Source organism: Acanthochromis polyacanthus, chromosome 4, assembly GCF_021347895.1.
Source record: "Acanthochromis polyacanthus isolate Apoly-LR-REF ecotype Palm Island chromosome 4, KAUST_Apoly_ChrSc, whole genome shotgun sequence".
NCBI lineage: Eukaryota > Metazoa > Chordata > Actinopteri > Pomacentridae > Acanthochromis > Acanthochromis polyacanthus.
In genome coordinates, this window is record NC_067116.1 from 25,762,158 (window position 1) to 25,789,559 (window position 27,402).

At 39.5% G+C, this 27,402-nt stretch overlaps 1 protein-coding gene across 1 annotated transcript; it reads left to right on the plus strand.

The window, feature by feature from the left end:
- The first annotated feature begins 909 nt into the window (after positions 1 to 909).
- On the plus strand, positions 910 to 18,720 carry nmur1a (neuromedin U receptor 1a). The gene is made up of 3 exons (XM_022212288.2): positions 910 to 1,141; positions 9,465 to 10,407; positions 14,176 to 18,720. The coding sequence occupies exons 2-3, from the start codon at positions 9,489 to 9,491 to the stop codon at positions 14,559 to 14,561; spliced, it is 1,305 nt and encodes a 434-aa protein (XP_022067980.2). The 5' UTR covers positions 910 to 1,141; positions 9,465 to 9,488; the 3' UTR covers positions 14,562 to 18,720.
- Positions 18,721 to 27,402: the final 8,682 nt, after the last annotated feature.

A 27,402-nucleotide genomic window follows, 5' to 3' on the forward strand; every position in this document is an offset into this window, starting at 1 on the left:
TAATAGCCTCCACAATGTTCTGTTTGTCGATACAGGACAATACTTACATGCATTATCTAGGAAAATGGTATCCGCTCTGCTGACACAAACTCACAGATGGCTCAGATGAGAAAGTGAACAAAAACCTTGATCGAGACATGAAGTCACTAGTTTCCAGCCTGCTTGTTGTTCACTTACTAAATTATTGTTCTCAAGTTAGATTCACCCTTTGCTTGTTACATATGGTTTCCAAATAGCAAAACAGCAACAGCCAAATGGCAAACTCAGCATCCAGCTTTCATATGCAGACTACTGGGCTGTAAAAGGGCAACGAAGAATTGTTGAATCATCAACCCAGAACATGTGATTTCTCTGCATTCAGACTGTTAGTCAACATGCGGCTTCCCGTTGTGGAGGGAGAATCTGGGACCAGAGCACTCATGTCATGCACACCACCAACATGCTCGGTTCGCTCTCTATGCATTAGTCATCATCAAGCACGGCACACAAGAGAATAGCAAATGTGCACGCACTCCTACATGCACAATCTATTCACAAAACGTGTTGTAATGTGCTGAAAAATGTGTTCAGCTGCTTAATGGTGAGAGCAGTGCAAAGTTACAGTGCAGACTGTAAGTCAGCTAGTCTCTTTGTAGCAGAGATGAGCGGATACGAACAGTCAGTCTGCAACACTGGTGGGAGCCTCTGCTTCCTTCCCCAGAAAAATAAATAAATCAATCAACCTCATGCCCAACTGTCACATCAAGGTTTAAAAAAGACATGCCAGATTGAGAAAGTTGCGTGGAAAAACAACACTAAATAATAAAGACAGAAGAATGATGTTTCTTATCAGCGTTAAGGAGTATCGATGTGAAAGCTCATATTATTACATTACTGCCATCACAGCGATTACACAGTAAGTGTGGGAACTGGATACACATGTATGTCTGCATGTTCTCATGTTAGAGGGTGGAGGTGAGGGAGGATGACAGAAAGAGAGTGTGTGTATATGTGTGTGTGTGTGTGTGTGTGACTGCAAGTGAGGCTGGAGGAGAGACGACAGACCAAGAGGAGAGTGGACTCAGAGAGCAGCACATTGTTCACACTCAAGACACTAATCGGGGTTTACACCAAGGAATAACAGAACGGAAACACATTAGAGGTAAGAAGATTTATCCTCTCTAGAAAGCTTTGTATTTTAGTCCCAGGCGAAATCACTGTACATCTACTATCTATTATAGAATCTACTTCATCACCTCAAAAATATAGACGATCCAGGTAAAAAAAAGTACTTATTAGCTGACTATCTTTTGCATTTCTTTCAACTTTTTCTAGTGCTCTGTTTTTAACCTCATCGCTTTTTAAAACAGACATCCCACTAACTATCCTTATATTATTGTGTGCTAAAATGAAAAGTGAGCATTCCAAATTGACTGATGTTTCACAGCAGAAACATTATATCTTAGTGGTCATTTCAGTTCAACACTGAGGCTGTAATTGCATTTGTGTGCAGTCTTTCCCTTTCATTTATCTAAGTGGTGTCTTTCTGTTAAAGCCTGTGGGAGGTTGAGCGGAACTGGATTGCATGAGAAAGCATCATTAAAATAAAACCATTGAATTGAGGAATCTACATAAAAATAAGGAAAAAAAAGTTGTTTTAACTTCTTTCATATCTTAGTGAATCAGCAATGGGGGAAAAAAAAATCCATTGATGTAAATTATATAAGTTTAGACACTAAAAGGTGTTTTGTTATTTGCCATACATCCTCTGTTTTTAATTTTGTAATCAAATTTTGAAAACTGAATCCATTTAAGGGAAAACTGCTGATAGCAACAGCTAAACGTTTTCACTTTTGTTTGAATGAGGCATAATAGGGTCATGACTGAATTACATAAATTATACGAATATTGTAAGGAGTCAAAAAAGAAAGATATATTCAGTGTTGTTGGGTGGTTGGACACTTGTGGTGTTGCTAAAGTGATAGCTTAGAATGACAGAGAAGAGCCTAAGAAAATTCTGTTTCGGGTTTCTAGCAATCCCTGGAAAACCTGCACTTAATCCATGCATTTTTAATGAACTTGAACCCATTTCGTCCAACATGTTTTACTCTCACAGGATGCAGTGTCAGGCTGACTTTGCTGAAACAGGATGTAATTTTGGTCTGGTGACTTTTTCTCGAGGTCCACATGATTCGGACTTGCAATTTGGATTATTCATGATCAGAGAAGAGAGAAAAGTATGGAGATGTATACTCTATCGAATGTTACACCCTTTTAAATCTGCTCATTTGTCTTCTTTTACTCAATGAATTGTATTTTTGTTGCCTCGTTTTTGAAATTTATTACTTTTGATGTTTAGAAAGCATGGTTCACTGACATTCATACCAATAAGTCTTTCGGAATTTAAGCCAGCCTCTCGGTAATTCTCCACATTTTGACATAAAAAGTGCTGACTCCATTTTTGTTTGTTTTCTTACTAACTGGCCATGAATCTTTACATTCAAAGGCAGAGGGTGATTTTCCCTCGGAAGCTGCTTTCATTGATTTCATTGCTCACCAGTCCTGAATCATTATATTCAAAAGCAGAGGATGAATTTCCCCTATAGAGATCAGAAAAGCCTTATCTATGAATGTACTGTGGAGATTTTCATCTGTGGCCAGGCGCAGATCATATATGACATTTTATTGCCATTTTTATAGCTCTTTCTTTTATTAGTTTTAGGACAGTATGTGTTGCTCCTTTGTTTCACCCATTTTATGTGAAAACAAGGCACGACTCTCAGGTGGACATGGCAATTATTTAACATCAAATTTGGCCATATAATATTATTTATTACTTATCATATCTGTTTATTTAAACCAAAATGGTTTACAGTAACTGCGGCTCACAAACAAGAATATTTGAGATTCACAACTTGCAAAATGCTCCTGACGTGATGCGTCATCCATAAATGCATCACGTCTGCTGTCGATCCTGCATCCAGATCTATATGGACACTGTCTCATTATGCTGTCTTATTATACACCACTAGCTTGTCTCCGAGCTTTCATACTAGGGGAAATGCTAATATAAGGAAACACAAGTGATGTGTTCCAGCCTCATGTGAGCAGGTAAACTCGGCTTGATGGACATCGGGGGCTGCCGTGTGAAAACATCCACAACACAAGAAGTCGCTTATTGCACAGAAGTGGCTGCATATGTAGTCACAGGGCTTGACTATGGCATGCAGTTCGTTGTAATGCAGTGGATGTTCACACTGCAGTGCATTGACGACATGCCATATCATTGATTGTGTTTCAAGTGCCTTTTCTGTCCAGACTGAAGCCTTTAGTCGACAGGCACAAAAGGCATCTTGCGCTCTCGGCTGGAGAGAGAAAGACCCTCTGATTCCAACATAAATGTATCGAAAAAATAAAAATAATTTTAAAAAAAAGGGTGCTGTGTATTCCAGCATATCATTAATAGTCATTCATAAGAAGCTTCAACCATTTTCTTCTTATTATATTTATCCACTTCTCATTTGAAAATATTAGTTTACCTCCAGCTCAGACATTTTACAGTCAGTTGATTGACCATTTTCTTTTTCTCCAGCCTCAACTCAAGCATGAAATACTTTTTTTTAATGAGATCTAACAAAATCCTTTATAAATTCCTGCCCAGAAGTTCCCCTGAAAGGATAATCAAATTTGCTTTATATAATGGAAACTACGCCTAGGCTAGTAAAATATCAAAAATCCGTCACATCCAAACAGTCATTTAAGCGTGGTATTACCAGTGTGATGCATGATTTTTAACTTTCATCTTCTCCAGGTTCCTATTAAGTCCTTCACCCAGGAATGTAATTATTGCCAAATTGCTTTCCTTTGACCAGAACTTCAAAAGCCTCCAAAGATTTCAGATATATATATAATAAGTCAGTGCTTTCTGATGCGTGTTCCCTTTGAACAGGAGGTTCAGACCTACTCAAGGAGACACTGCTGGCAGTGAGCATTTGTCGATTTGTTCCTGTACTTGTAATGTGCATGCAATGACCTGAAGGTTAGGGAAAGGTCGTCAGATTGATCCCCAGATTGGCAGGATAAATCTGGTCCAAGTAGTGAAAATTCAGCACCAGTTCAAAAGTCATTATCATTGTTGAAGTGTCTGTAGAGGTTGAACATTGTGTTCCTTTTTTAGCATTTCTAAGTCTCACGTTTCCACAGTGTCAGTTTTTCCAGCTCAAAATACTGTAAAGTTGGTTAATTTCACCATGATTGTAGAACCACTGGTTTAAGGCTGCTGCTCTTTGCTCCCTCTTCAGAAAGAGCAATTTGAACTGGATGATTTTTGTTGAGATAGATGTTTCATAGCACCTAGGTCAAAGTCCTGAATTGTTTTTATAGCTGGGAGGCTAACTAGTTGTGGGGTGCTTGACGAATGGCAAGAAGAAAGGACTTCACAGCTTAACAACTTTGATTTTTGCCATTTTTACCTCCAAATTTCTCACACCTACAAAACATCATTAAAAGGTTAGAAGTATAACAGTTGATCATAAAATAGTGTCAAAGAGTGTTCAAACATGTCATCTGTCCCTTCCCTCTGAATACAACTTGGAATAGCTGAAATAGCTGAAACAAATGCTCTATTTGGTTGAGTTTGGGGTAAGTTGTTTAAAATAGAGGACTTTTGTGGTTACAAGAGTATACATGTTTCAAGTAAAGATCTTCGCTAAAAGAAACTTTTCAGTAAACCTGTTCATGTGACATAATTTTCTGTCAGGACCACAAGTACCAGCTGCTTTTGAGCCATTTCTAAGCTGCAGCTCTGTACTGCTAAACCTCTGATTTTTATAACTGTAACACTGTCTGACAAACTTACTCAGGAAGAAGCAATAGAAAGTCGATTTGAAGAGGGTATAGATAGCAGCAGATCAACTGTCTTCAAAGCTGCAGGCACTGAAACAGCCCAGTTACAACCAAGCTAAAAACAAGAGCCAGATTACCATCTTTGTGGTCTAAAATTGTAAAGTACATCCTGGAGACATCTGTGACTTTCAATATTGTGCAGATAGAGGATCTTTAAAATAGTGGACATTTTTAAAATCATCATCCAAATCAACACTGACTCCTCTGGGCGACCTTTGAAGAAATTTTTGAAATTTGTGGGGAAATCTGCTCATTCACTTTCTCACTTAAGAGTCAGAGTGGACTTTGTGCTGCATGAAGAGCAACTACTCATGAAAAGGCATCTTGTGCATTTTTTTCTTTAGTTTTAGTATGTTTTAAATATGTTGTTTGTGGTTACTTGGATTTAGAAGTGCTGAGTGGATGTGGTTGTCTTGCACAGTATAATAAACAGACATGTTGTTTGTTAATTAATTTGGCTTCTAGCAGGAGGTGACACTAGGTAGATACTACTGTTACACCAATCATCCTGGGACACTTTAATCAAGAAGCAGTGCTGGGAGTGCATGCAGTTACTAAAACAGATCTCCCTACTGGGAATCAAACTTAGGACAGCAGCAGGGTCATTAATGATGTACCATCATGTGCCACTCACAAAGCCAGTAGAGCCACTGCCACTAATATTACCCACTGACCTTCAAAGGCTGATGGATCACATTTGATTGTACTCTCATCAATCACATAGTTCCTCTGATAAGAAAGACATTCTGAACAGGTTAAAAGGAAGCTCTACAGATACACTATATTGCCAAAAGTATTCACTCACCTGTCTTGACTCGCATATGAACGTAAGTGACGTCCCATTCCTAATCCATAGGGTTCAATATGACGTTGGTCCACCCTTTGTAGCTATAACAGCTTTGACTCTTCTGGGAAGGTTGTCCACAAGGTTTAGGAGTGTGTTTATGGGAAGTTTTTGACCATTCTTTCAGAAGCGCATTTGTGAGGTCACACTGATGTTGGACCAAAAGGCCTGGCTCTCAGTCTCCGCTCTAATTCATCCCAAAGGTGTTCTATCAGGTTGAGGTCAGTACTCTGTGCAGGCCAGTCAAGTTCATCCACACCAGACTCTGTCATCTATGTCTTTATGGACCTTGCTTTGTGCACTGTTATGTTGGAAGAGGAAGGGGTCAGCTCCAAACTGTTCCCACAAAGTTGGGAGCATGGAATTGTCCAAAATGTCTTGGTATGCTGAAGCATTCAGAGTTCCTTTTACTGGAACTAAGGGGCCAAGCCCAGCTCCTGAAAAACAACCCCACACCATAATCCCCCCTCCACCAAACTTTACACTTGGTACAACGCAGTACGACAAGTATCATTCTCCTGGCAACCACCAAACCCAGACTGGTCCATCAGATTGCCAGATGGAGAAGCGTGATTAGTCACTCCAGAGAAGGCGTCTCCACTGCTCTAGAGTCCAGTGGCGGCGTGCTTTACACCACTGTATCCCACGCTTTGCATTGCACTTGGTGATGTATGGCTTCAATTCAGCTACTCGGCCATGGAAACCCATTCCATGAAGCTCTCTGTGCACTGTTCTTGAGCTAATCTGAAGGCCACATGAAGTTTGAAGGTCTGTAGCGACTGAGAAAGTTGACCACCTCTCGGCACTATGCACCTGCTGACCCCGCTCCGTCAGTTTACTTGGCCTACCACTTGGTGGCTGAGTTGCTGTCGTTCCCACAAACTTCCACTTTCTTATAATACAGCTGACAGTTGACTGTGGAATATTTAGGAGCGAGGAAATATCACGACTGGATTTGTTGAACAGGTGGCATCCTATCACAGTTCCACACTGGAATTCACTGAGCTCCTGAGAGCGACCCATTCTTTCACAAATGTTTGTAAAGCAGTCTGCATGCCTAAATGCTTGATTTGATACACCTGTGGTCATGGAAGTGATTGGAACACCTGATTCTGATTATTTGGATGGGTGAGTGAATAGTTTTGGCAATATAGTGAATTGCAGATGTTCCATTAGACAAGCAAAACTAACAGCGAATTCAGGATATCACTGCTTGGTGTGGGGCTGCACAGTGGTTAGCACATTTGCCTTGCAGCAAGAAGATCCCCGGTTCAAATCCCAGCCTGAGCCTGGGATCTTTCTGCATGGAGTTTGCATGTTCTCCCTGTGCATGCGTGGGTTTTCTCCAGGCACTCTGGTTTCCTCCCACAGTCCAAAAATACGCTGAGGTTAATTGGTTACTCTAAATTGCCCGAAGGTGTGAATGTGAGTGTGATTGTCTGTCTGTATATGTAGCCCTGCGACAGACTGGCGACCTGTCCAGGGTGTCCCCTGCCTTCGCCCGAGTCAGCTGAGATAGGCTCCAGCACCCCCCGCAACCCTAGTGAGGATAAAGCGGTGTATAGAGAATGGATGGATGAATGTTTTACAAAAACTTTTACAGTTATGATTCCTTTTTTGCCCACTTGTTGCTTGAGGCACCAGGCTGTAAAGGTAACGCTGAAAAAGAGCAATGAGTGTAAGTTGTGTAAAAACTGTCCGTCCAACACTGTTTTCAACTCGACCATGTCCTGAAAAAAAAAATTAAAGATCACTATGAGCACCAGCTAGTCACTAATTTTAGGTTGTGGACTTGCCACTGTCACCTTAGGGCTTGCTCTGGAGGTTCAGGCATATGAGTTCTTTAAAGCATCTCGAGACAATGTGACCTGTAATTGGCGTTATATAAATAAAATTGAATTGAACTGAATTGAATTGAAAAACAGCTACCTGTTGTGGCTGGAAATAGCATAAGGAAACGGTGAGAGGAAGCCACGACGTTGAAGTTACAGGCAAGAAAACGAGTTATGAATTCAGTTTGAACCAACGGCCTCAAGTCTATCACATTCTTTCAAAATTGAAAAATATAGTATAGTACTGGCATTTTCCCTGAAAGTTCAGGTTCAGTGAGTCACAGGTCCCCATCTGTAATTTGTTCACCGTGTTTTGCAGAGCAGTGTCTGGCATCAACAGAACAGTCCCTCTGATGTGGTTTCTTTTTAAATTAGTTTCCAGAAAAAACAGCATATTTGACATGACTGAAGCACCAGAACAAAGCTTTTGAAGATTTTCAGCTCTCCTGCAAGTGCAGGAAACAGATGGCAGTTCAAGCTTATTCATCAGTCTTTCACTGTCAGAAGTGAACCTACAATCCACTGGCAGAAACAGCACTGAAAGCTAATCAAATTCAAAGTTTTGGGAATTGGTGGGGAACATGATGGATACGGATGAATGTCAAGATGCAGAATAGCTCCTTCCTCATTTACTAATGAAATATGCACATTTCTAGTGATCATCAAAATTTTAATCTCTGATAAATTACAATTAAAAAGCTATTGGTGTGTCATTACCAACCAGTCATTCCACTTATTTAGATATGTTCAACATGACAAAGATGACGAATTACTTATTCATAAACGATTAGTTAATGGTGAGTTTCTCTTTTTGTGCAGCATTAAGAGAAGTGATACATCATACTGAGAAGTTACAAAACAATCCCTCATTATTTCATAATTATGAGTCAGAGTGGGAAATTCACACTGAAGAAGTACAAGTAAGCTGAAATATCTGGTGATTAAGCTCAGATGGAAAGGCAACAGTAAGAATCTGTTTTCATAAAACTTACTGAAGCATGTCCAAATGTCACTTTGACTTTGGATTTTAAGAGATCGATGAACAGAGAGGGACTTCAAAATGAAACAATACAGTCCAATCACACTTTAAGTCATTAGGTTGAAAATTAACTCGAGAGTCTGTTAGTTTTTCTTTAATGTCAGCTAACAGATAAGATAAAGATAAGATCAAGATAAGACTAAGCCAGATATTGAAAACAAAGTTACATCACAAGAGAATAAATGTGTGCCTAACAGAAAAGCAAAAGGATATAAGTGCTATTTACTGATATTGCTAAAGAAAAATAGGAACAGGAAAGTAAGTTGACATATACTTATGAACCAACCATTACCTAATAATTAATTAATATTGTATCTCTAAGCTTTGTTTTTGAGCAGAACTTCATAATGTATTATAGAGTCGTTAGTTCAGAGTTAGCCTCTCCAGGTCATTGACTGAAGCTCTAAAAACTAATTTCTCTGTATCAGAGTTACATATTTCACATTTTCTTTCATACCTTCTTACCTTACAGTAGCTCTAATGCAGCTCTACACTGAATCTATGAAGTCCCCACTTCTCTCACCACTCTGCTCTTCCCACATAACAGATCACTTATGATCCAAATCCTCAGTTCCTTAGCTTTGTTCTTTATGAAAACCAAATACCCTGACTCGTTATTTTTGAAATCAGTGCACATCAGTGCATTTTTAAGATGGAAATGCTCCACCATTTTCTTGACTTTGTATCTTGCTCTTACTGTGCCTTCCAGCATGTAAAATACAAAGTAAAGAAAAAAGACCTTCAGAGGTGTTTGATTATTTGGTTGCACCTGTGTCATTCTACTCATTCTCCTCATTACTCTTATTTTTGTGAAAAGTGTTACCAGTGGCAACTCATACCTCTTTCCTTACTGTTTTTTGTCTAGCAAGCCAGGCTAGTTCCCAGCAGGATGGCAGCTTACAACTGTTCTTTTGATTTAATTAATGAAAAAGGCGAGTGGCTTTGTTCTCCTGGAGGAAAGTGCGGCAATGTGACTTCAGGCATGAACGGCAGCCAAGTTGAACTGGATGATGCATGTCTGACAGAGGAAGGGTACCTGGAAAAATACCTGGGTCCTCGTCGATCATCTGTGTTCCTCCCCGTCTGCCTCATTTACCTGATCATCTTCTTGGTTGGTGTCGTGGGGAATGTGCTGACCTGCACCGTCATTGCTCGCAACAAGGTCATGTGGACGCCAACAAACTACTACTTGTTCAGCTTGGCAGCGTCAGACCTGCTGGTGCTGCTGCTCGGCATGCCATTAGAGCTGTACGAGCTGTGGCAAAACTACCCGTTTCTGCTGGGGAAGGGAGGCTGCTACTTTAAAACCTTCTTGTTTGAGACGGTCTGCCTAGCGTCCATCCTCAACGTGACGGCACTCAGCGTGGAACGTTACATCGCTGTAGTGCACCCACTTCGAGCAAAGTATGTCGTGACACGCACCCACGCCAAGCGGGTCATCCTCACGGTGTGGGGTGTTTCCGTGTTGTGCGCTGTTCCCAACACCAGTCTGCATGGAATCATCATCCTTCACAGTCACTTCACTGGCCCTGCAGGAGACATAAACGTGGAGATTCCCAACTCGGCCATCTGCACACTGGTGAAGCCACGCTGGATGTACAACCTGACCATACAGGTGACCACGTTGCTGTTTTTCATTCTGCCCATGCTCACAATCAGCGTTCTCTACCTGCTCATCGGCCTGCAGCTGAAGCGGGAAAAGCTGCGCCAGGCGCTGGAGGCGAAATCGGGCTTTGGCCAGGACAGCTTCTGTAACGTTCGGACACAGCAGCAGAAAGCACGTCGCCGGCAGGTCACTAAAATGTTGTGTAAGTATACTGATCTGTTAAAGCCACAACTTTTCACATTTTTATAACAGTCTTATCATGTAGGGGAGACCGGGTATGGTTGTAACACTTTTTTTCCAGCACCTTCAACTCACTGAATTTTTGAGTTAGAGTTCTCCAACTTTAATACCACGTACCCACATTTGTTTTCTAAAAAGGCAGCAAGTCAAACCTCTGCAAGAATATCACAGACCTGATGAGGTGATGTCAAATACAAGGTGATCCTTTGTTACCACCCAAGCCACCCCTGTTAGCCATTGTTTAGCTAGCTGTATTAGCATAGTGGCTTGAAATTAGCATGGGAAAAATACATCACATTTTGCCTAAGAAACTATAATTGAAGAGTTCATTTGAAAAACAGATAACTCCGTTTTGATAAATTTTCAGAAAACTTTTTTTTATTGTTTACTTGAGATAACATCAATCAAAATGAAGTTGAGTGGATTTGACTCAGTAGAAAAATACATGACAAAATAGACAAAATAAAGTATTAGTGTCATTATTATTATTATCTCAAGTAAACAATAAAAAAATGAGTTTTCTGAAAACGGAGTTACCCGTTTTTGCAAAGGAACTCTTCAGTTTATTCTAATATAAGTCACATGGTTGTATCTGCAATAGTATATGTACTAAACAAATTATAGTCTTGGTAACAAAATTTACTTTCTTACCTCAAAATATTTTTTTCTCTATAGAATCTACATGCAACTGTTTCCCACCTTAACAGTCACTGTGTGTGATGGAGGGAGGAGTGGGTAAATACTGAAATGATCATGTGACTCCTATCTTATCCCTGATTAGAGAAATTGATGGTGTTACTACACCCTCCATGTTAAAACCATACCCAGTCTCCCCTAATCTCACCTGGAGCTGTGTGTTCCAGTTCAAGCCCAATAGATCCTTGAGGTTTAAGGCCAGGGTTTCTAAAGATCAGATGAGCAGCTTTAATTGCACTACATGGGATTCTGCTCCTGTAATCCTACGGCGGTCCTGGTGTTTGCCCTTGTTAAATTTATGGATGTAGAAGAAAGTCAGCCGAGGGCTTCCATGTTGTAAACATCCTGTGACTGAGCCTGCTGTCTCCATTTTATTAAATTCCAAATCTCATTTGTTTCCCAATGGTTGTGTTTAGAAAACAAATTCATTATAGGCCAAACTGTGCACTCGCCACAGTCGCAAAACATTTCGAATGCATGGAACTGTTTCCCAGAATTTGCTTGGTGACAACAAAGATAAGACAGCCTCTTCACTTAGGCAGATTGATCAACTCCCATTTATTGTAAGGGAAAGAGCATCCACACAGAAACCATTTAAATTGTGTTTTTCAGTTGCCAGTTCATTCTGAGCAATTCAGCGCCACAATTCATTACGATGGTTAAATGCATCCTGTGTTAGTCTCACGTAGCCAAACCTATCTCCACAGCACTGTGTTAGGACTGCAGAATAGACAAGGCATCATTCTGCCATAGGGGAGAAACACTCTGGATGTTTGTATTTCTTTCACACAATCACAATCATCTTGGGTGGCAGTAAGCCCAAGATGCAGTGATGGTGCCCCTGCAAAATTATGTCACAAGGAAAAAACTTGCTCACAGGGAGGTAAGCACTGTTATTCAAGTGGCTAATTCATCAAAGAGCTATTAAAAAGTCTTTGGCAAAAAATTGCCATAGAAGTATATTTTAAATGGTAAAATGCAGAAAATGGAAGGGGAGGAGAAAACAGCATGAATGTGCTGTGGCAATATTAGGCTGGAACCTGAAGTCTATTTCTCGTGAGCCAGACTAATTTGGTGCAGAAACAGTTGGAGCACTGAAGCTGCTGTTGCTGTTCTGCCAACAAAGCTCATGCTACGCTTCCTGCATGAAACAGTCAGGCAGAGAGGACAGCAAAATGGTGCTTAAGCAACAACTCAGTGTGTCTTCAGAGGAAAAGTTAATGGTAAACAATTTTGATGCTTGATTAATATTTCAAGTCCATTAACAAAACACAAATGTTAAATATTCTCTGATCACAGCTCCTTTAATGCAAGGTTTTGTCGCTTTTCTCTGTTTCATATCCTTGTAATCATAAAATGATTACATTGTGTAATTTGCATGTAATTTGAAAACATCACATTAAGCTCTGGGGACTTGCAATAGATCTTTTAACTTTTTAATGCCATTTTACGGATAAAACATTGAACTAAATGATGAAGGAAGAAAAGAATGGAACAGATTCCTCTATAAGAATCAGAGACATATTCAGATCTAATATAGTTTTCAACAGTCTGCTCTATAAGCCTAACAGCAGCCCACATTTGCTACAGAGGTGAAGGTGAAAGCAAATGCAGAGGTGAGCATCTCCTGTGTTACCCAAACATGAAGTGGGTTCAGGGATTATTCTCAACCTTATCTAGATAGTAGGCCTTTGGCATTGATTTACACTCAACAAAAATATAAACGCAACATTTTTGTTTTTGAAGGAGGAGACTCTGGGGTAGACCTAGAAGTCTTTGGAGGGTTACATATCTCATCTGGACAGGAAACCCCTTGTGATCCACCAAAAGAGAGCTGGAAAGTGTTGCTGGGGAGAGGGATGCTGGAATGGCCTGCCTAACCTGCTGCCTCTACAGTCTGACTCTGGATAAGTGAAAGAAAAAGGATAGATGAATGGTTTTAATGTTGTGCCTGTTGTAACTTTTGAACTAACAACTGTACAGTGAGTAAATAAATGGGGAAAGTAAACAGGTTCACAAGTACTTTGAGCCAAATTTTAGCCGTGACAGTCATGTTATAATATTAAGAATTAAGTTTACCATTTCTCACATTGTTTGCAAGTTTGCAATTTTGTCCAGCACCTGAAATATTACCACAAGAAGTGTTCCAGTTGCAAGTATATACCCATTTCTTTCTGGTCATTGCTATTTTGTTTTAATTCATAGCTTGTCAAATAAATATCAGGCTGACTGGACTTCGATAAACAAATTTTCTTCGAAATGTAAATGCATCCCCATTTGTATATTAGGGATGATTGTGTTGTGGACATTTGTCCAATTGCACCAATTCCAATCTTACTGTGAATGAAGAACCCTGTGATCTCGAAGCAATCTCGAAGTAAAACTTTGAAAAAGCTTTCAGCGAGCAAAACATTTCATAAGTCATGGCATTTTTAGTACAACATAAATCTGCTGCAGATTGACACAAAGAATTCTTTTCATACCAATCTTTAATATACCGAGCTGTATTAAATTCAGTACATTTTGGTCACAGTAATCCATTCAAGGGCTCTGTAAGAGAAATAATGTTTTAGTCAAGCAGAATGTGCAATTCCCTTTTAAGGCATAATTAGAGACGTGACAGTCTCCTCCTTTATTCTGCATTTGGTTCCTCATGTTTTCATGTCATAGTAGCTGAATTGGAGGACTTGTTGGTTTAATCCTACTGCCAAGCACTTTTATGAAGACCACTCCCTCATAAAAAGCTTGTCCTCAGACATACACTGTGACCTGTACCAATGGCACAAAAACCATTTTCAAAGCAGCCTCTTCCAGTTATAAATCTATTTAATCCTGACATACAGAGTTAAATCAAAGGCTAAATGTCCAGGACAAATATTGGCAGATTGCATCAGAGGCACACAGTCCCTAGAGAAACAGTTTAATTGAAAGCAGAGGGAACACGTTGGCAACGATAAGCAATGCAGTCTATTAAGATCCTCTCTACATGTCTCTCATCACGTCTTCCTCTCGCTTGCTGTTTTTTTTTTTTAAGTTGTTCTAGTTGTGGTTTTTGGAATCTGCTGGGCCCCGTTTCACACCGATCGCCTCATGTGGAGTTTCATCAGCGACTGGACTGACAATCACCTGGAAATCTTCGAATACGTGCACATTATCTCTGGAGTGTTTTTCTACCTCAGCTCAGCAGTCAACCCAATCCTGTACAACCTCATGTCCACGCGCTTTCGAGAAATGTTCAAGGAGGTAATGTGCCACCGGCCACATCACATCACTCCCAGGAAACACTCGCTCAGCGTCACCCGGGTGACACTTCGCAGCACTCTGAGTGATGCGCCGCTCAGCAACGGAGCAGCTGTTGTTGAAGCCGAGGTGGAAGATGGAGAGGTGAGAGTGAAAGAGGAGACCAGTTACTCATGTTAACGCACAAAAAAACACCTTAAAGGGTATGTCGAAGTGGATGTATTATTGGCAGGGGCAGGATGGCATGGTGTTTACAAAAGCTGGCCTATTCTGAGTCAGTGCATCCATCAGCAGTCATCAACATCCACTTGGTAAAGGTGCATCAGCAAAATACCTAAAGTGGAAGAGTTGCAGAAAAAAAGGCAAGAAAAACTGTTCTGCTGAGGCTGTCAGACTGCAGTTTATTCTGTTTTTGAAAACTAAACTCACAGCTCAGCAAATCCTATACTCAAAAGGCACCTTTAGAAAATGGGACTCCTGAATACACTCATCCAGTTATAAAATGATCCATGAATGTATCCAGAGTGACTGACAGCCAATGTGTGATGAATGAAGTCAGTTCTGGTCTAGTTTTTGCTAACCATTTTTGTTCCACTTGGGAAAACACTGTATGTTAAAATTATGCAGTTTGCAAAAATCCTGCTATTCACAAATTAAAATTAACTGTGTGGGTCAGTGAAAGCAAAAGTTGTTTCAAGTCAAAACTTAGTTTGTCATTCAGAGTGAAAATATGTACAACATAATGACAGAGTCTTAGCAAAATGCTTTGAGTGAGTAATATGAGCCGCATAATTACATAACTGAAAATACAATGTAAATACATATCAAAATATTACACATCTGAACTCAATGTGAAAAGAAAAACATGAATAGCAGAGTGGATACTGGATGACGTCAAAGTGAATGTTCTATTTTAATCATGACATTTTGTGTACGAGGATAATTACACTATATGTAAAGTAACTATTTTTAAATGTAAAAATTGCTTTGTTCAAAAATGTGTATATTGACCACTTACATTGGTGTTGTGCTCAATTGCTTAACACTTTTGTACAGTTCAGCAGTTTTAAAGTGTTTTGTATTTGGTGCAAAGCTAGGAAAATGTGTCCAGTTTAAATGAACAGTTAAGTGGATTTCTTTCGCTGTAATTGTTACTGTTTACTTTAAAAGATAAATTAAATAATTTTTCCAGTGTCAGTGTGTAAATTGCATTGAGATTTTTTATCCTGCTGGAAATATTGCTTTCAGAAGCTCCACGTTATGTTCAAGAGGAACATACTGAAAAATGTCATAAGCAGTAACAAGTGTGTTCTGTTAGTGTCTTACAGTTTGGTCAAACATTATTTACACTCTAACAAGACCAAATGTTGAAAGCTCACAAAAGTGCCGTAGAGGTGTTTCTGTTAATAGAAAAAGAGGGGGGGTAATTTCCTTATCAGATTGTAAATTTCATCACGTAACTACAGACCTTCTGCGGAATGGAAGAAACTTAACATTCTTGGATTACGAACTACAAGCAATTCAGAAGGGCTTGTACTACTAAATGTAGAGTTTTTTGAAATGATAAAGGTAGTGTCTACAGATACGGACCCGTACCCGTAGCCTGTGGGCTACGGATACGGCACTTTCCATTTGCCGGACAGATACGGACCCGTACGCGAGTCTCGCGAGTCAAGAAGCTGCTAACCACTGCAAACTGTTGAAAGGTAAGCAAAGGTTAAGTTTAGGGTTAGTGTTAGGGTCAGGTTTAGGGTCCGTACCTGTAGTACCGATGCCAGCGTCTACCGGGAGCCACGTGACAAGATCTTGCGTATCTGATTGGCAAATGAAAGTGCCGTATCCGTAGTCCACAGACTACGGGTACAGGTCCGTATCTCTAGCAACAACCAATGATAAAAGTGGCAACCAACTGAAATAATGAAAATAATCAACTTGCATGGATGCAGATAGAAAATAAACCTGCTGCCCCTTGAGGCCATAAGAGGTATTGTTACAGAGAAATGTGCCAAGAACTAGCAGCAGCTCATCTTGCAGCATTTCACAGACATGGATAAAATGAGATGAGCTGTTACACACTATGTGTCTTAGTATAAGCAAGAAATGGAACTGATTTTGTCTTTGGAAAGCAACAAGGATTTCTGGATGCATCCACAACTAAGGGGCTGCATGAAGAGTCTGGTGGTTGCATTATATATAAACAAACTGTTTTCCTGTCTACAGTATATACGGTATCTGCGAAAAATGGAAATGAAAATATGTGAAAGACATCTGAACTCAAACATAGTGGTGGATACACATAAAAATATATATTTATTAGGGCTGTCAAAATGAACGTGTTAACGCAGATTAATCCATCACCATGATTAATCTAATTAAAAATTGCAACACAATTAAAATAATAAAAAATGATCATCATCGGCCAGAATTTTGACGTGTAATCGTTGATATATTCTTAATTTTTCACAAAACAGTAAATGCTATTATATCGCCCAGAATGATGTCTTTGCTCCGTTTAAGCTACAGCCAGGCAACATTACAGGTGTCTGCTGCACCAACAGGTAAATTTAAAACAACGTTGTGGAATTAACAATGACTGAACATGTCTCTTGTTTCAGTTAAGAGAAAAAGTTAAAGTTTAAATGATTAACATTACTGTCTGTCTTCAGCAACCGTCATGATGTCACTCTTAGTTTTACTTTGTCAAAAAATACTAGAACGTGACTCAGGCTGTAACAGCAACTCACTGTGTGTGTTGTTATGGAGTGACATTAATGTTGGAATATTTGTGATCTTTATATATTTTATATACAACTGTCAAAGATGACATGTTCTGACATCTGAGAAAGGTGTATCTCGTTTTTATTTTGGTTCATGTGAGTCCTGTTAAAGGTCATCAGAGAGCTGCAGAAATACTGTTTTAAAGTAACTTCACTCATTGTGTTGCTTATATACAGCATATATATATATATATATATATATATATATATATATATATAACCTACCTCTAAATTACTAAATTACTTCTAACAAGAAGTACAAGACAAGATGTATTTCATAACTCATTTATAGACTGGCTCTTTTATTTAAGGTTATATAATTTTCCAGAGGTTTAATGCTTTGTTGCATGTTTTTGTACTTGAAAATTCCTCTCTGTTGTAAAGTTAAACAAATACTAAAGGACAAAGTATTGTAAAACACTTCAATGTTCTGCCTGTAATTCATACTTTTGTTGTTATAAGTGTAAAGGGCCCAAAAAAGAAAACATTTTATTTGTTCTATATATTTTTAAACTAATTGGCCAATTAATCAATTATCAGAATTTTTTCTGCCAAATATTGAAATCGATATCGGAATCAAAAAATACTTATCGGTTTGGCCCTACTAAAAAGCACATTGGCCCTCTCTATGGGAAATTTTAATATAAAAACCCCCGTGACGGAACAGTCGACCAACATGCAGTAATATGCACACTCACAGAAGCACTTCCAGCTGAAAGTACCACATTAACACGAAGCGTGTGTTAGTCAGAGATTCTAACATGAACCTTTTATAGGTGTTTAATAAACACCCTAAGTGTAAAGTATATTCTTCTTTCTTGAGTCTCTTTGTGCATGCAAAATGAAACGCTATTAATTTAGACTAAAAATGAATTCTGTTTAATCGTGATTAATTAATGCACAGCAACCCTCTGATTAATTTGATTAAAAATTTTTATCGTTTGGTAGCACTAATATTTATACTATATGTGTGTAATGTATGTATGTATGGGCAGCTGTCGGGTGGCCAAATTCACACACTGAAAAATCATCTTGAGGTATAATTAAGCACCAGCTAACTTCAAAAAACAGGACCCGTGAATGACAATTACTTTCATCTATTTGATTTTTTTGGATTAGCACTGGCAGGCTTTCCTTGTTGCTTCACTGATTGTTCTATCACTGGAAACGCCAGAAACCACCACAGATTGCTGACTGCACTAAATTCACAACAGGCAGTGCTTCTATAGAATCTCTAATGGCAATTGTTTTGTTTTTGATGTACATAAAGGAAGGAGCCTAATGGGAGGTCAATATTGCTACATTTTGGTTTTCTGTTTGATACAAGATACCCTCTTGCTCTCATTTTTATTCTTCATTCGTCTCCACAATGAAGGTTTTTTTAAAACTGTATTTATCACTAATTCCCTTTACCCTTATCTGTTTTGTCTTCTTCTGTGTGCTATGATTTATCTCTTATTGATATACTGTAATAAGTGGTTTTGTGTTCTATTGTGTTTTGCAGATATTGAAGAAAGTGAATAAAAAGATTCAGTAACAAAAATAAAGAAATGTTGACGATGGATGGTATGACCAACATTGTGATGATTTTGTTGTTTTTTTAACTCCACAACCAGAATACTGAAGCAATGGCAGCACTACAAACACAATCATGTCACCAAACAACCCAAAGGGTCCCCATCAGGGTAACATGAACGCACAGCAGCTTTCATGGCAGTGCGGTCTGCAGTGATCGGACATCTTGTTCTGAACCAATGTGATGAACAAAAGGACAGACAGACTTTACGATGAAACAACTAAATCATTCAGATGAACAGTTTTAACATGCTCTAATAATTTCTCCTGGTCACACTGGGTATTAAGAAATCTTTTACCTTACTGAACCCCAAAAACTGCCAGCATGTTTGATAGTCATGCAAAAGATCAAAAAGACACCATTTATTAGATCCAGAAACTGTAAAAACAGAAACAAAGTCATTGAAGTAATCATGTGATGGACAGTTTTGTCCACAAAATTTTCCAAATCCAAGCTTAAAATTGGGATATTATTTTTTTCTACACTTCTCATTTTAAAATGACCTGATAATAAATACATTTTATTTGAAAGAGAAAAAAATAAATAAAAATCTGTGTTCCTCAGCACACCTTTGAGGCTCTGGCTCAGCTGTGACCAACAGTCAAATGGCACAAATTCAGGGACTTTTCAGTTGAACTCGGCTGAACTGCAGGCCATGTAGCACAGAATCAAACCAAAAATGTAAGCATTAAAATATCTATAGTATCTGGAACCACATTTTTCTAGTACTGGTAACACCTGTGAGCTTTTGAAAAATGTATATGCTGCTAATATTTTAATAACATTTGAATTTACAATAAAGGACAACAGAGAATCTACCAAGAAATTCCATTACAGCAGAAGCTTATCTGAAAATGCAGTAACTAAATTTAAGGAAATTATTCCATTATTATTTATTTCAATGCCATATGCCAACACAAGAGAACGCAACTCCTCTAATGTTAGTCACTCACAGGTGTATAATCCAGTTGATAGGACTGTAGCGTTACTGTGTACATCAAGTGACCCTGTTGCCTCTCTGACAAAGAAGGCAATAAATTATAATAAAATGGCTTCATGGTATCATGAAAAACTGTGCATCTTAAACCAGAATTCAAAAAGACTGAAAAAGGAAATGGCGCTCTATAAATTCAACAGAATTTCATTTAGCCTGGAAAAACAATTTTCTCACATATATAAAAGCTATTCATAGACAAGAACTGACTGTTATTTGCCTTTAATTGAGGATAACAAGAACAAGAGCACTGTTTAGCCAGGCTTACAAAGAGTCACAGCTCCATGGCACCTTCTGTTCCTTTAGCTCTCAGTACTGAAGATTTCATCACCTTCGTCACAAAAAAAGTTTTGAATGTTAGACAAAAAATCCTGAACATAACTTTAGGTACAGTTGCACTGGAAGCGTTCATGGGGCAGATTTATACTTTGACTGCATCTCTGCTGTAAATCTGTCAGATCTCACGAGGTTAATAAATTCCTCTAAACTAACAGCATGTTTGTTGGACCCCTTTACCAGTAGATTGTTCAAGGAAATCTTTCCTTTAACACTGCAGTTTTAAATATCATCAGCTTCGCTTCACTAACAGGCTCTGTACTGCAGGCTTTTAAAACTGCTAGAATGAAGCCATTTCTCAAAAAGCATACTCTATGTCCAGGTGTTTTAGCCAACTAGAGTTTCAGTCAGGCTTTAGAATGCACAGACAGCACTGGTAAAGGTTACCAATCATCTTCTAATAGCTTCAGACAGTGGACTAGTTTCTATAGTTGTTCTACTGGATCTCAGTGCTGCATTGGATGCAGCTGATCACAGCATCTTATTACAGAGACTGGAATATGTTATTGGGATGAAAGGAACTGCACTAAATTGGTGAAAATTATATTTATCAGATAAATCTCAGTTTGTTCATGCTAATGATGATTCTTCCACTCATACCACAGTTAGTTATGGAGTTCCAGAGGGACTCCATAACTAACTGGGACAAGTGGACCAATATTATTTACTTTATGCATGCTCCCCATCGGCAATATTATGAGGAAGCACTGCATACATTTCCGTTATTATGCAGAGGACACGCAGTTATATGTACCTATAAAGCCAAATGAAACCAATCCATTAGTCAAACTCTGACCCTGATGACCTGCAACTTTTAGGTTTAGACTGCCAGCAGATTCCCATGATGCACTGGGCTCCTCTCATCCATTCTCTCTATGCTGTTATATATCACCATTACCTTCACTACCTCTGTGTCGCCCTGAGGTCCTATGCCGAGGCTTGTTTTCTCCACAGATGTCTCTGGATCTGCAGCTGCTGGCCTCACCGGCTGCAATCCCACCCCAACACCTCCTACCATCCCCACCTCCCTCATCCCCCCATCAAGGAAGATGGCTGTCGTCTCTGAGACTGGTCGTGTCTGAGTTTTTCTTTCCCCTCCCTATTCTAGTATTTTTTCCCCTTCCTTTCCACCGTCACTCATAGGGAACCCAAAGGCACCTTTGGATTGTTAGCTTTTCTATTCGTAAGGTCTATACCTTATGATGCTAAGCGCTGTGAGCTCACATATGTTGTGAATCTGCGCCACATAAATAAAACTGAACTGGATTGAACTGTTTGTCAAACTGTACCACCACAAAACTTGGGTTGTAAAATACTGGCATTTTCCTCCAAGCTAACTAGCTGCTATTTTTGTCAAACCACGATATAATTGGGTGCCATGACAACATAGTTGAAAACATCCTCCATGTTTGGCTTTGTTATTCAAGTCATTTGTGCTCACAGTCCACTGAGGCAATTCCTCACATGTATCTGCAGGTATTAATCAAGCTTGGCCCTTCCTTAAAGCCAGAATGATGATGGGAATGGCTTTTCAGGATAAATCATCAAATCTCTCAGAGCTGACAGCATCAAAAGTGCTCAAGGCGGTGCAGAGTAGTATTAGCTCCTTTTAATCTACCTTCAGGCAGAATGTAACCACCTCTCTTTCTCCCCAGTGCTCTGTGCAGTCACAGGCCTTATGACTGTCATCACATCACAAGTATGTTCTACTAGCCACAAAATACTCTTAGACAACTGCAGCTTTCATGTGCATCCCCTTGACACTATTGAAAAAGAGCATGGCTACAGTCACCTTAAAGATACAAATGTCAGTTATGGGGGACTCAGGGCTGTTAAAGCGATGTTACAAGTGTAACATGGTGTTAAATCTCATGTGGTTTTCAGTTCTAACAGCTGGTTAATTATATTCAGCTGGTGTTCAGGGTGAAAATTAGTATGTATGACTGAAAGAAGCAATGGTTTGAATTTTAAATTCACACGTTTTCCAGCAATTATTGCAGCTGGGATGTTCTTATTGTTTTGTGGATTCTTTAATGAAATTCATAGGGGGGTAACATCCACATAAATGTCAGCTTTCAAGGTCTCCTGCAGAACACTGCATCGTAATGAGATGATCGGCGTTATTCACTTCACCTGTCAGTGGTTTTACTGTGGCTGATCAGTGTAATTGGCTTGCAGCCCAGCATTGTGCTGATGGGATAAGCACTTTACATGTGTCAAATTCTGCTTTATCAAAGCCCCAGCGGGTTCAGTCTGCAGGTAAAACTCGCACCTAAATAAAACAAGCACTTAATTGTGTTTGACTGCGGCAGTGAGCTCAAACCATTTTCTGTTATTGTTAGATTGATTTGGTGAAAATAGTAATATTATTCATGATCATAGGTGAACACGCTGACTGAGAACCACACACCCCGTAATTTACACACACAACCACAGAAGCAAGGTTGCAGCTACAAAACCAGCACCAAACATGCTGTCAGAACTCTGGTATGAGAAGTGGCATTCAAAGGGATTGAAGTGGTATGCATTTCCTGAGAGTGATAGCTGTCCACCTACCGTTACAGGCACAGAAGAGCTCAGGGCATCGCTGCAGGTTCTTAGTACGTGGTCTGGAAGACTTTAGCCCATCACTACCCTCTTAATATCTTGTCTCAGATTTGTTTGTCACTGTTGCTTTGGCAAACCAAGACTGTGTTTAGTTTAACTGGCATGATACTTTAGAGCTGTTATTTTTGGAGAGGTTGTCCTGATGCTTCTTTAATTAAAAAAAATAAAGCTATTAATATTAATGCAATAATATCTGCAATAAACTAAACCTTTTGCTGCATGACTGACATACACCGATCAGCTGTCTTTGAGCAATACTTGCTCGAGTCAGTGATTATCCTTCTTGTAAAGCTGCTTGCTGGCTGTGCTTGAGGCTAGGCACTCTCACTGGTCGCGATCTCTAGTTTTTGTGAGTTCAGAAGAGGTGGGTAAGTTGTGGCACTCCTGGAAGACATTTTAAAGCAATAAGCTTCAACACTCTTCTCCCTTCTCTATTAGTTCTATTGTGATGGGAGTATTTTCCTAAGACGAATTGCATCTAAATGTAATCTTTACGAGAATGCATTAATTCATCTATTTCACAATTTTCAGCCACTTTAACTGTAAGCATTTGCAGCCATCCAATATTCAATCAATGATTTCATATGTTTTGGGTCAAAGTGAGTGAGAACTCTGATTTTTCCTCACCACTTGTCCCTTGACATGCTCATGCTACACTTGATACAATCCTGTTTTCCTTCCTGAGTATTTTTTCTTTGATTAAACCATTCTGGTGTAACATTGCAGCAGACACAGTCCCCTACTTGTTATATTATGTTACAGTTTGCGTTCATCATATGGAGGATTAAAGCAAAGCACACGACCATTAATTAGTTCCCGTTATCCTTTAAATTACAAGATAAATGTTTAATTGTTTGTTTCTTTGTTCAAACTTACCTTTCCTTGTTCCTTTCTTCTGATTCACTAGTGTTTGGGAGGGGGCCGCATCACACTTCCTGAATTTATGATGTCAGAGTGACATCACTAGGCCAGACCAAATGGAGGAGTTTTCCTTTTTGATGAATGCTTCTTTTGTATTAAAAGGCACCAGTCAGTATTCACTTCACATGTTTAGCTTGAATGAGAGAATCTAATCTTGAACTAAAGCAACCCACAGACTGTATGGTACATGATATTAATGAATTAAAGGTAATGAGGGTCACACAATACGTTCACCTTTTAAAAACACTGCCCTGCCTGATGCACCGAACGCTGCTCTGATTCTGTTGTGAGTGTAGAATGAATCAATGAGCTCATTGGAGCACACTTGAGGCTGTCCTCTTATTAGCGTAATAATACTCACCTGAACCTCTCATGCTGCATTCAGATCACTTTGTGTTCAAATGTTCTCATGAAGGTTTAACAGCTGGAATGGTTTTTTTAAGGGGCATGCAGCCTTCAGCTAAATGGAAGGAATATTTTTCTATTTATGTACAATTTAAGTTGTCCAGCCTTTCTAAGGAAATCTGTAAGTGAATTATACCAGCAGCCTAAATCGCAACACTCTGAATATTTATCTGCCTTTTTCTAAACTCATGAGATGAAGCACATCCATGAACCACCCTCACATGCACACTTATTGCAGTACGTATGTCATCTTCTCATCAATATTTAATTCTGGTGTACTATTGCACATGCCGACCATGCAAAGAGAAATGGTGGTGCAGGCAGGACATTTCCACGGCACAAATATTCATCTTGAAGGCACCATGAATTATCTTCTTGCCCCCAGCCACATGAATAATGAGGGCACTTCACTCGAGGCAGCATCTTGCAAAAAGCTCGTCAAGGCTTCATCCACCTTTCACATTCCCCTCAATCAAAATCTTGTACCTTGGATATGAAATTATAGAGTGGGATGAACTCCGATGTGAATAAAACACTAAGAATGTGCAGCTTGAAAGGCCACACTCTTTCATTCACCTTGCATGCTTCACTTGATGCGAGTATTATCCTGCTTAGCCCTCAGCTTCACCGTGGCTCATTTGTCTTTCATTAATGCTTATGGAATTCGGCTCTGGTTGAGGCAGCTGCATGCAAAAAGCTGCTTATTTAGGAGTAAATACGTTTTTTTGAGCAAAGTATATCTTCACAAACCAGACATTAGTGTTTGTTTTATTAAACAGCACTTACTGGGAAACTTAAACTGGGAAACAAAACTGAGGGCTCTAATCGGTTAGATGTGACTCTGTGCATTTGCATAATGCAGACTGAGAATGTATTTAATGTATGTTGCCCAATGCTTGAAACCCTTAAACCAGTTGCTATGACAGCTTCGAGTGCACGATGGACAAAGTTTGGAAAGCACTGAATTTCTCCTTTTGTAAATAACAGTCAGTAATCACAGCACAGCCATCTTCTCCCCAGAGATGGGAGGAGGTGGAGAATGGAAAACAAGAGCTCATGGATGCACAGACACATCTCTCAGCAGAGTCCATCAGGGAACTGTAAATGGAGACTCACGACCCTCGCTTGGACCCATCTGGAAGAGAGCAAACAAAAGCTTAACTCTCGGTTAAAATGATGTTGTCAGAGAAGAAGAACATTAACTTCAAACTCCTGCAGTGAGTCTGTATTCTGTTTGAGCACTCCAGTGAAAATAAGGTGGTATCCATTCACCGTGTGTGGGCTTCAGCTGATCCTTGTGTTTCTTGTGTTAACATCCATCCATCCATTATCTATACACTGCTTTTTTTTCATCTGTAGGGTCGCAGCAGGGCTGGAGTCTATCCCAGCTGACTTAGGGTGAAGGTTAGGGACACCCTGGACAGGTCGCCAGTCTATCACAGGGCTAAACAGAGAAGCAAACAATCACACTCATATTCACACCTACGGATAATGTATAATCACCAATTAACCTCAGCATGTTTTTGGACTGTGGGAGGAAGCAGAAACACTCGGTGAAAACCCACACTCCACATGCAAACTCCACACAGGAACAGAAAGAAAAGGCGGGGGCGTGAACCGAGGATCTTCTAGCTGTGAGGTGACAGTGCTATCCAGCTCCTTGTGTTAACAGTCAACAGAAATTACAATTAAATATGAACTAAGATAGCAATAAGATACCACAATAATACTTTCGTCCCCGAACACTGCCTGTAATTCCACCCAAAATGTCCGCATCAATGCTGCTGAAACCATCAGTCTGAACCAAACATTTAATTCTCACACTATCAGCTAAAATAATTGGGATCATAAACACAACACCTATCGATGAAGTAAAAGTAGAACAATTTCTCTTGGTGACACCAGCAAAACAGCATAAGCTGTGACTGAACACTGACATAAATGCAAGTTTTAGATCAAAGTTGTATCTCTTTGTTATTTAGTGTGTACATATGCACAAAGATGACAATTTAAAGGAAAAACATGGATGTGAGGGGATTTAGTTGTTCTGGTAAGCTGTGGAGGGCATTTTGCTGGTGTCGTTTGGGTCCAGATGCTCCTTTAGAAAGGGGTAGTGACCCTGTGCTAATTTGCACCAGTCACTGCAAATTCAGCCCCCCCTACTGATGAAAAAAGCAGTGTATAGATAATGGATAGCGCATTGGGCTCAAGCGGTCACTAAATAGTTTGACGAGAATGAAAATCGAGCCAATTCCTCGATAGGAGATTTTTAGACTCCGCTAAGTCAATTCCTTTGTGCTTTCTTTAATTTGTCACCCATCTCTGACTAAAAACATCTGTAAAGCAGGACCAAGAATGCTCCGGTTTTCCTTGAGCTGATGTGTGGGCAGATGGACTGCAAAATGAGATGACGTGACTGAAACACTCAAACACTTCCAGCGGATGTTGGCAGTATGACACAGATGGGATGAAGCCGTGGACCAACACGAGACTTGTGGCGTTGGTGCTACGGCAACCAGACAGGAGATGAGTTTTCTCACCAGCTTCACGCTCACAAAAAGAACCAATTTCATCTGCTGAAAAGGATGGCTATCAGGAATTCACCCCAATCTCTCCGTTGTGGAAGGTTACCGCTTGAAGGACACATTCATTCCAACAATATGGATTTCTCTCAGTTCTCTTTTTCTGATTGCTATTATTATTCAGAGTTGCAGCAAAAAAAAAAAAACATGTCTGTAAGAATCTCCCTATTTTGATTATTGTTTACTGAAAAGCATTGCAGAGAATTCCAAGTCACACAAACTGTGTCTTGTCTCTGTGTACTGACAGCCATGCGATGGTGTTGTTATAGCAACCAAACAATAATGTCTCAATGAATTCAGCAGTAAAGGCAAGCACATATTGTCCTTCACAGGTCCGTGTTCTACAACAAAGAGCAAAATTGTCCTCTGCGATGATGCTAACCTACTTTGTACTCTGATAGAATGCTAAGTGAAATTGACTGTAATCTTTAAATCCAAAGTTCATGACTGATATTCTGGTTGCACTGAAACGGGGAATTTGCACATGAGGAATGGGTCATGATCCCCAACAAGTTAACGCTGGAGGGACAATTTATTAAGTATGTTTTCTGAACTTGATTTTACCCTGAGAAAAGCAGTTTAAGGTTGACTGATGAACTGCTCATGTGCATTATGTGAATAAACACATTTTAAATCAGTTAAGAAGTGGAAAAAACAGCTCACAATCTCACCCATGTGTTGTCTGTCATTGACACAACTCTCCCTTCAAGTAATCAGGTTAATTTCTTCAGCTTTTTCAAGGTAGACAATTCAAAATTAAATGGATGCACATGAAGTAGAGCTACTTAACATCCATCTTTTGATTACATTCAGTTGTACTTTC

Bases quoted from the DNA above. Each gene is read 5' to 3' on its own strand.
- nmur1a (XM_022212288.2), top strand. From the start codon at position 9,489: ATGGCAGCTTACAACTGTTCTTTTGATTTAATTAATGAAAAAGGCGAG. The intron at 10,408-14,175 runs GTAAGTATACTG...TTTTTTTTTAAG, and splicing joins GCAGGTCACTAAAATGTTGT to TTGTTCTAGTTGTGGTTTTT.